We start from the raw sequence: 10,742 nt of genomic DNA, 5'->3' as shown, positions 1-10,742 counted from the left end.
ATCCTAACACTACAAGTCGTGAGACTGCTCAGGAACAATCCTAATTTGCACACTGGAACTCCTGTAGAAGATGCTTTGAACCGTTTTAGATACAACAGGTTCAGGTAAAACGGCGCTGCCTTGCCAACCACTGCAAGTTTTCACCTGACACAGTCCCCCAGACCCTGTCTGCAAATCCCCCAGCTGGCCGAAGGAGCCGGAGCCGCACATGCGCAGTCAGTCCCGTCGGAGGCGCGCTCAGCCCCGCCCCCAGAGGCGCCGCGCTCCCTGACAGCCCGCGGGCGCACACACGCTGAAGCGCAGGCTTCGGTCGCGCAGGCGCAGTCGGGACGCCTTCGCAGCACCGGGGCCTTTTACCCCAGCGTGTCCTGAGTCTTTGGTTTGCGAAGTGCCGTTAGGCCAGGCAGGTGCTAAAAGCCCGGGGTCGTGGACCCCGGCCAGGTCTCAGCAGCATGGAGGCGCAGGGCGTCACGGAGGGCGCGGGGCCGGGCGCCGCCAGCGGCGTGCCCCACCCCGCGGCCCTAGCCCCGGCTGCGGCTCCCACCCTGGCCCCAGCCCCGGTGGCGGCCGCGGCCTCGCAATTCACCCTGCTGGTGATGCAACCCTGTGCTGGGCAGGACGAGGCCGCGGCCCCCGGGGACAGCGTTGGGGTGGGCAAGCCCGTTAGGTACCTGTGCGAAGGGGCCGGGGATGGCGAAGAGGAGGCTGGGGAGGACGAGACGGACCTGCTAGACACTTCGGACCCTCCGGGGGGAGGCGAGAGCGCGGCTAGTTTGGAGGATCTGGAGGACGAGGAGACCCACTCGGGGGGCGAGGGCAGCAGCGGGGGCGCCCGGAGGCGGGGCAGCGGCGGGGGCAGCATGAGCAAGACCTGCACCTACGAGGGCTGCAGCGAGACCACGAGCCAGGTGGCCAAGCAGCGCAAGCCGTGGATGTGCAAGAAACACCGCAACAAGATGTACAAGGACAAGTATAAAAAGAAGAAGAGCGACCAGGCCCTGAACTGCGGTGGGACTGCCTCGACTGGCAGCGCGGGAAACGTCAAACTCGAGGTATCAGACTTAGCTGAGGCCTGGGGGTGGGAGGTGGAAGAAGAAACCTAATCTTAACGCAAATCGCATCTCCAGGGCCTGCCTCTTCCAAATGGGCCGGGTTGCAGTGACTGGGTTAGTGGTTGAGAGTTAGAGTGTTTGCCCTAAATTAAAGTTTATACCAACATGTGCAAAGCAATAACAATTCTGTTGAACTCATATGATAGGTGCAGAAATTTCAGTAAAAATAATGTGATATCGGCAGAGCTGTCATAGATCTGGGATATGGCTGGAAGGACATAGAGTAAATGATCGGTCTGGTTCATCGCTAAAGGAGACTTAGGAACCTAGATGAAGTTGGTACTTCTGAGAAAGTAATCTCTTTCTGTTTTCACTACTCTATTCTCAGTATCCAGTTCTCAGTACCTCTATTTGTAATACTCCTGTATTTAGTACTTTGTTTTCAGTGTCCTGTTCTGTTAACCCTCTTCCTAGTACCCTATTTTTAGTACTGCTATACTCAGTTGCCTGTCTGTAGTACCCCTGTACTTAGTACCCTTTTCTTACAACTCTGTTCCCAGTACCCCTATGTTTAGTCCCTTGTTCTCATGTTCTTACTACCCCAATACTTAATATACCTTGTTCTCATTATCCTTGTTCTTAGTACCCTGTTCTCACTACCCCTTTTCTTAGTACTCCTGAGGGGGAAAAAAAAAAGGATAATAATGGGGTATAAGTCTCAAAAAACTTTTGGATTGTTTGATTTGAACTGAGCCAAAGGTAAAACCAGTGTTCTGGAGTTCGACTTCTGGGTGCAAATCCCTGTTGCAATCATTTGCTGGCTGTGTGGCTTGAATAGGTTATTAAACTCTGTAAAATGGGCATTAAAATCGTGTGTCATTCATAATGTTGCTGTGAATATGTGAGCCATTCCATATTGAGTGCTCACACAGTGTCCAGCAACTGGCTAAAGTTTGCAAACCTTAGCGATTATTATTGTCATTGTTAGTGGTATAGTTTGAGGCTGTCACAGATAAGCAGGTATTTCTTCTTGTGAGAGCTATATAATCCCTCAGTGTAGAGAAAAATTTAATTTTGTTTCAAGTGATCCGAGCCAGGTATGGTGGCAAGTGCCTGTATACCCAGCTGTACTCTGGAGGGTGAGGTGGGAAGATTGCTTGTGACCAGGGGTTCGAGGCTGCCGTGAGCCTTGTTTGCATCACTGCACTCCAGCCTGGATGACATAGTGAGACCCTGTCTCCTTAAAAAAAAAAAAAAAGTGATCAAAAAAAGTTTTTTTTAAACTGCAAGCTGTCTTAGGGTCCTAGGATGTATTCTGAGTCTTTAAATTTCTTAGTTTCAGGCTGAACTTGAAGTGCTCCATTACTAAAATATTAGACCTTGTAATTGTTTACAAATGTAATGTTTTAGGCCAGGCACAGTGGCTGATACCTGTAAGCCCAGAACTTGGGGAGGCCTAGGAGGGAGGATCACTTGAGCCCAGAAGTTTGAGACCAGCCTGGGTAACATAGGGAGACCCCATCTCAATAAAAAATTTAAAAAATTAGCCAGGTATGTTGGCACATGCCTGTGGTCCTAGCTACTCGGGAGGCTGAGGTGGAAGGATCATTGAGCCCAGGAGGTTGAGGCTGCAGTGAGCCATGATTGTGCTGCTTCACTCCAGCCTGGGTGACAGAGCAAGACTTTGTCTCAAAAACAAAAAGTATAATATTCTAAATATTTCTAAAATTTACAGTTGCCAGTGTGTCATACTTAATTCACACTGGTTAGGACTGAGTGACTTCTCTTTCCCTTAAGTTTTACTCTTTTGTAGTAAGAGGACTCCTTTGAGTATCTGGTGACTTAATGAAGACTCTTCCTAGAAAAATCCACTACGTAACTTTAATTTTGCATACTAATTAATGGGCTCAGGACTTCTGTAATCTTAGTTTAAAAACCCCCTCAATCCATATTCTTATGTTTTACCAAATCTCTGATTATGGGGATTTAGGGAAATAAGCATCTGGAAAAGAATGAAAGTTAGTAAAGGTGATCAAGTTTCTTCCTCAGTATGTTCCACAGGTGCTCATTCACTTCCGAATTCTTTAGAGAGGGAGAAAAATAATACTTTTTTTCTTTCTTTTTTTTTTTTGAGACAGAGTCTCACTCTGTGTTGCTCAGGCTGGAGTGCAGTGGTGCGATCTCGGCCCACTGCAACCTCCACCTCCTGGGTTCAAGCAGTTCTTGTGCCTCAGCCTCCTGAGTAGCTGGGATTACAGGCATGCACCATCATGCCCAGCTAATTTTTGTATTTTTAGTAGAGACGGGGTTTCGCCATGTTGGCCAGTCTGGTCTCGAACTCCCGATCCTCCCACCTCAGCCTCCCGAAGTGCTGGGATTACAGGTGTGACCCACCACGCCGGCCTAATAATACTTATTTTCAAGAAAGAAGTAGTTAACCTATGGCTGCTTACTTTTTTTTTTTAAACTACCTAACATTTACATCTACAGTGAGGAAAATGTATAAAAGGCAAATAGATACTGAATTAGAGTCTCCCTCTGCACCTCCCACAAAAAGAACCTTATTACTATTTTGTTATTTATTTACTTATCTAATTTTTTAGAGATGGGTCTCACAGTGTTGCCCAGGCTGGCCTCGAATTCCTGGGCTCAAGTGATCCTCCCACCTCAGCCTTCCAAGTAACTGGGATTATTTCACCACTGCACCTAGCTTCACTATTGTAAAATAATTTGCATGACTTTTTATGGAAGGGAATTAATTGCTATAAGCAACAAATAATAGTAATAGCTTAGTATCCAGGTTGTCTTATATTGTGGGATACTTTATCAGTTCTGAGGAGGTAACAAGATCTGTAAGTCTTTATCTTTGTTAAACTGAGTGTAAAGAAAATAACAGTGCCAGCCAGGATATAATAAGAGCCAACTGTATAGTCTGGTTTTAGTAGTTCAGAGGAGGATAGATCATTGTAGGCTGAGATACTCCAGAAAGGCTTTGCAGAGGAAATGTGACTCAGTAGAGAGATGGGTAATAGTTTACGCTTAATGAGCTGAGTTTCTTATGTGTCAAGCACTGTGTTAAGCTATAAATGGAGTCTCACAACCCTTCAGCAATGGGATAGATACTATATTTTACATACATGGAAACTGAGGCACAGAGAGGCTCAAGAATTTGGCCTAGGTCATACAGCCAGCAAGTACTGTACTCAAACACAAGCGGTCTTATTCTAGAGCTTTCACTTTTACCTCCTTACTATACTGCTTCCCTAGAATTCTGGTAGGTAAAAGGAAAGAGAAGCACGTTTCAGTAAAGAAAGAGAAGTAGGAATACAGAAAACACTTTTGTGAAGATAGCAAGTGGACTATTCTAGCTAAAATAGTTGAGTGGAAAATTCATGAGAGAGAAATTTGGAAAGATAGGTTGAAGCCAATTTTTTATAGTATTGAATGCCAGGCTATGGGATTTGGGTTTGGAGTCTTTAAATGAAGTGATCTAATTAGGAAGTAGCAGAGGATCCTGCCCTGATGGAGTGGGTTAAAGTTGAGAGCCTACAGATTTTGAGACTCTTTCGAAGATTATTATAGTAGGACTGACAGGTGATGATGGTGTCTTCTGCTCTGTTGTGAGCAGCCAGATTAGAAATTAAGGTCTCTATTCCAATGAAGAATTTATTAAGGTAAAAAAAATTAAAGAAATTGAGGTATCTAAAATTAATATTTCTTACACAAGTCAAAGTTAAATGAGGAACAAGTGTGTATAATGTCTACTCCACCAATCTAAGAACTATGCTATATGAGAGACACATAAAGGGACTAGGGATAAATGAATTGACCTCTGCTGGTGGGATTGTTCTTATTAAATATCTAAAAAGCTATCATTTAAGAGAAGCAGTAGACTTATATGGCATGGTTCTCAGGTAACTAGGACTCTTAGGCATAAATCACAAGGAGGATGTATTTCAGCTCAGCTTAAGTAAAGCTACCTAACATTCTACCGAAATGTTAGAGCTATTCAAAACCAAAGGAAATGTGGCAAAAGTTGGTAAGCTCTGTAGGACAAAAAGCATTAAAAGTTTTTGAAAAAGAATTCCAGCATCTGTACAAGTTTGGACTAGATGACTAAAGGTTATTTTCACTATAAGCTTCTCTATCTAATTGAGTATCTAATATTTTGTGATACTAACCTTTTGAATTTCCATAGTGGGGTTGTGAGGGCAGAGGGTACTGTACCATCAAGTCAATTTCAGCATTCCATTATCTTGCACATAAAAATGAAAGAATCTCATAAATAAAATCAACTCAGGTGTTGCTGGAGGAGGAAGAAATTATTTTTGCTTCCTCTGGGTATTAGAATTTTCTTTTTACAGTTTTTATGTGTTGAGGCCTAAAGTGTTTAGGGATGAAATATTTTTATAATATCAGGTTGGTAAACTTCTCATAATGAAAGAGATTAAGGGGATATTCTCATAGATAACTCAGAGGCCAGTAGAAAGAAGGCCAAGAGAAAAAAACAGCATAGATAATATTCCAAGTAAAGAACAAAGAGGTTAAATTCATGTAAGGTATGGCTTTCTGGTAAAACATTTATAATTTTATATTTGCTTAGTAAGAATTTTGGATGTGGTATTGTGGCATAGTTTTGTAAGAGTCAGAATATTTCAGTCAACTAAACAATGTTTTGTTATGCCAGCAAAATTACAAGTATTTAAGATGCTGTCAGGTAACTGGGGGTACATATTTGGTAATAAGTGCTGCTGATTTTGTTTTTGGGCAGTGAAATCTCAGGGTAATGGTATCATTTTAGGACTTACCTGTTTTGTTCATACAGGTGGCAGGAGACTATTTATACTAGTGCTTTTTCAAGCAAGTTTATCTAAATTTTGAAAGCTTTGGTTATCAATTGCTTCTTTAAACAATATTTTACTACTCCCCCATTTGTTTTGGTTGTTAATTGGGTAAAAAGCTATCAGATATCTTATTGAGCAGTATATAATTTGCCTCTGAGTTCATATATTTCATCCAAAGGCAAGCAGATTATGTTTTGGCCTGAATAGCATTATGTAAAGAGAATGGTCAATTCCACTTGGCATTTTTTGTAATATTGAAAATAGCTCACAAGTGACTCTGCCTCAATCTTAGTGGCCCACCTCTCACACTATTACTATATCACACTCTATCACACACACTATTAATTTTGAGACCTGCCAAGAGGCTAAAGAACCCAGGTTGAAAATCTGGGGGGAGAGGGAGCGAGGATGAATGTTACATTAAATTAACTGCCAATACTTTGCCTATGATAATGAAGAATTTTCCCAGAGTTTCCCAGAGACTGGGCAAGAAGAAGGAAGAAATGCAAAGACCTGTTCATTACATCTTTGAAATACCTGTAATCATGACTTATTACGTTAACTGTTTATCTATTTGCATTTTTATCATTTATCCCAGGAAAGTGCAGATAACATACTCTCCATTGTTAAACAAAGAACAGGATCTTTTGGGGATCGTCCTGCAAGACCTACTCTTTTAGAACAAGTGTTAAATCAAAAAAGACTGGTAAATATCCGTTTGTAAATCAGTTATAAATGTGTTAACAAACGTTGTTTGTTATAAATGGAACTATTGAGATTTTTGAGATTTTTAGCTCATGACATCACACTATACATCAAAATAAATTCCTAATAAGAAGTCAAAATTTTAAAAAAAGAATCGGAGCTTTACCTCAAAAATCTGTAATGAGATTTTTTTTTTTTTAGCTTGTGTAGACAAAATCACAGAGAAAAGATTATAAACTTGACGACATAAAAATGAATGCTGTAGTCAAAAATGGTGGCAAAATGCACAATTACCTAGAGCAAAAATATGTACAACAAATATAAAAGACTATGGTTAATGTGGCTGGTATTTTATCACATAAAATATTCGTGGTTGGGCATGGTGGTTCATGCTTGTGATCTTAGCACTTTGGGAGGCCAGGTGGGAGGATCACTTGAGGCTGGGAATTTGAGACCATTCTGGGCAACATAGCGAGACCCCGTCTACAAAAAAATTTAAAAATTAGCTGAGTGTGATGATACGTAGCTGTAGTCCGAGCTACTCAAGAGGCTGAAACAGGAGGATTGCTTGAGTCCAGGAGTTCGAGGCTGCAATGAGCTATGATCATACCACTGTACTCCAGCCTAGGCAACAGAGCACCCTATAAATCATTAAACATGATCAGTTTCCTTACATATATATAAAATATGTTTGCCTCTTTGACAGCTTCAGTCTTAACTGCAAAGAAAGGTTATTACAAAAATTCCTGTAATTTGATGAGGAAAACCTTTGGCTTCAATACATTGCAAAAGATATAAACAGAAAAAAAAGGCAGAATACCATTAAATGATATGGAAAGGTATTCAATATCAGTAAAAATAACAAACAAAAATGAAAATTATTCAAACGATTACGCACAGTGATGCAGTGATGTTAAGACTTTCATGAAATGGGCATTCTCAAGTAGTTAGTGGCATTATATATTGGTATGGCACTTTCAGAAAGCAGTTGGGCAATAGGTACCAGGAGTCATCCCTTTTGACTCAGACATCACATTTAATATGAAGACATTTACGGAACGTAAATCCTAAATATGGATAGAGTTAAACATAAAGGTATTGCCAGGAATATATTTATCATAAATAGTAAAAATGGTAGTTGAAACAGCCTAAATGTCCAACAGTGTCATAACAGCTAAGATGATTTTTAAACAAAACTATGTAATAAATAGAAAATGTACTAAGATATAATACATATAATCTGAAAGTCAGTATTTAATGATAGTATGTTCACTTTATTCAGTTTGTCTTTCTGCAGCTTATTGGGGCCAAAGATTTTTTTCTTTATAAATTTATGTAAGTATTTTATTATAAAAACATATTACAGGAGACTGTGGCAGGATGATTGCTTGAGCCTAGGAGTTCAAGACTTCAGTGAGCTATGCTCACGCCACTGCACTCCAGCGTGGGGAACAGAGTGAGACCCTGTCTCTAATAATAATATGTTAATCATAGTCTGTTATATTTGTTATATTATTACAACTATATTTTAAAATGATGAATGTACAAAAAGGTATTGGATGTTTTAGAGCAGTTATATTAGTTTTTTTCCTGAAATTTTGGTATATACCGATATATATATGTATATATATATATGCACGCCTATACACACAATTTTTAATTTCTTTATGAAGACTCAGTTGGCTAATGAGAAATTTGACTTCTAGCACTAGTTTATATGTATGTACAAACTGGCATTTAGCTGCTATTTTCACATGTGGCCCCCTTTCATCTCCATTTTTTTTCTTGCTGTAATCCTGGGTCAGTGCTACTTTTAGCCCTTTGTTCTTACATATTTCAAGAGAGTATATTTGCTGGCATATTAGAGAAGGTGTTTCCTTTTTGCACAAAGTCACCAATAACAGACTTCACGCGTTATTTTTAGGTTTTAGTATTTTGATGTGTGACATCACATTATTTTTAGTTTGCAGCTTAGTTGCAGTGCATCAGATGTAAAAGTGATTTTGATTCAGGCATATTTTTGTGAACATATTGTATCATATGTAGGGACACATCAGAGTAATTTCATAGCATGAAAACCGTCTAATCACGTAGATTAATGCTATTAATAATTTTTTTCTTTTCTTTCTAAGTCGTTACTAAGAAGTCCAGAAGTAGTGCAATTTTTACAGAAACAGCAACAACTATTAAATCAGCAAGTTTTGGAGCAAAGACAGCAGCAGTTTCCAGGAGCATCAATGTGAGGGAACTTATCAAGAACATCTACATGGTTTTTATCTTATTGTGATAGATGAGCATAATTTTTTACCAGACATAAATGAGGTAATAATATATGCCTATAGAACATAAACATTTTCCTGTAAATGTATGTGTGCATTTGGGGATAAATAAGTATTGCACTTTGTGCATCTAATCTTTCAGATTACTATGAGTTTGAAGAAGTCAGCTTATCTTTCCAAAATAACATTTAATTATAATGTTTTTAAAAAATAGATTCCTCTTCAGTCATTGTTACTGAAGGTAATGAAGCAGTTACTTTCTGTGGAAGTCATAAAGTTAATAGATACTAATCTTGACTCGTCTAGCTCAGTGGTTCTCATCAAGGTTCAATGTGATTGTCATAGTGACCTTGAAAACCGCTGGCTTTTAGTGAGTGGCCAGGAATGCTAAATGTTCTGCAGTGTCAGGGTAGTCCCACATACTAAGGATCGTCTCACCCACAGTGCCAATAACACTCTTAAGAAATGCTGATGGCTATTTTGTGGTGTTAACATGTAGTTGGGGCACCTATAATTGGGTTCTCTTAATAACCTTTCTTTGCAGTTAAGACTGAAGCTGTCAAAGAGGTAAGACATTTTATATAGATGTAAGGAAAGTGATTATTGTTTAATATCTGTGAATTTAAGATGTGCATCTCTTTTCAGAGGTGTGCTAGTAAAACTTGACAGATTAACTAAGCACACTGGGATGTGTCTCCTACAGTTGGCTTCTCTCTTTCATGTTACCTGTTAGTGCTGATTTCTTAAAGCAGACATTTCTTGTTTGTTGAATTTGTGAACAGTATAGATCTCAGCCCACCAATACCAAGACAAAATTATTTTTCTTATACTTACTTTTTATTAAACAAAATGAAAAAGATCCTTTTCAAAAAGGAGATCCTGAAAATAAAACTAACACTCCAGCATTTTGTCATTGTTTTTCACAATTGAGCTATCTGAAAACTGTTATTCCTAAGTAATGTTCAAAAATGATAGGTAATCTGGATACCTTTTTCTTATACTTTCTCCTAGGAAAACTTTAAAACTTTAAAAAGGCAAACCTACCAATAGGAATAACAAATTAAATGTCAAGAGAATATATCCAATATTGGGATATAAATGTATGTGTCTCAAGTTTAACTATACAAAAATTTGTTACTTGTTTTTTAAACTCTATATATAAAGTTCAACTTAATCATGGCTGTTCTAGGAAGTGCTTATGGAGAGCAAGAATGTTTTTGTTCATTTCTAAATGTGTGTGTTTTTACTGGCATATCTGTTCAAAACACTTTTAACAAAATTAATTCATTAAAGTCCAGTTGTTGACCTTTGAGTTGGCTGATTTCTTTATTCTGTTCTTTAGTTTATTCTTACTAGATGCAGAGGAATTCATCTACTGTCTGTTATTAACTGTTAGTTGATTCTCATACTTACGATGTTGAGAGTATTTTTGAAGCTTAAGTTACCCTTTATGGTGAAAAACATTAGCTTATGCTTCTTCAGATGGAATAATGGGAAAGGAGGGAAATGGGAAATGGATGGAAATGGGAAAGGAGGGAAAATAATAGCCCAGTGAGAGCTGAATGAAAAGGGACTGAATTTAAATATTTGTAAGAACTTTGTGATGATGAGTAATTGTCAGACGTGGGATAGATAACTGAGAGGCTCAGAATCTTTACCAAGGATATTTTTTAGGAATATGTTCATGAATTTGGATAAGAATAATAGGACAATATTCAACACAATTTAATTTTTGCCTGCCACATTAGACATTTTTTTACCTTATAAAATGATCAATAAAGCAATAAGGTTTATTTTGGGTAGATGTATTGCAGTGTGTTTCCAGTTTTTTATCCTGGTGTTTACTCATGGCATTTGCCATG

At 39.0% G+C, this 10,742-nt stretch overlaps 1 protein-coding gene across 1 annotated transcript; it reads left to right on the top strand.

Moving 5' to 3' along the window:
* Window positions 1–274: 274 nt before the first annotated feature.
* Window positions 275–10,192, top strand: RFXAP (regulatory factor X associated protein). Its single transcript, XM_030818520.1, has 3 exons — window positions 275–1,052; window positions 6,495–6,602; window positions 8,734–10,192. The coding sequence occupies exons 1-3, from the start codon at window positions 453–455 to the stop codon at window positions 8,842–8,844; spliced, it is 819 nt and encodes a 272-aa protein (XP_030674380.1). The 5' UTR covers window positions 275–452; the 3' UTR covers window positions 8,845–10,192.
* The last annotated feature ends 550 nt before the right edge of the window (window positions 10,193–10,742 follow it).

Source organism: Nomascus leucogenys, chromosome 9 (genome assembly GCF_006542625.1).
Source record: "Nomascus leucogenys isolate Asia chromosome 9, Asia_NLE_v1, whole genome shotgun sequence".
Lineage (NCBI taxonomy): Eukaryota > Metazoa > Chordata > Mammalia > Primates > Hylobatidae > Nomascus > Nomascus leucogenys.
Note: the sequence above shows the minus strand (reverse complement) of the source record. Positions and strands in the feature narration are given on the sequence as shown.

Coding starts and splice junctions, on each gene's coding strand:
- RFXAP (XM_030818520.1), top strand. CDS start 453: ATGGAGGCGCAGGGCGTCACGGAGGGCGCGGGGCCGGGCGCCGCCAGC. Junction 1,053..6,494: donor CGGGAAACGTCAAACTCGAG/GTATCAGACTTA, acceptor CATTTATCCCAG/GAAAGTGCAGATAACATACT. Junction 6,603..8,733: donor TGTTAAATCAAAAAAGACTG/GTAAATATCCGT, acceptor TTTCTTTCTAAG/TCGTTACTAAGAAGTCCAGA.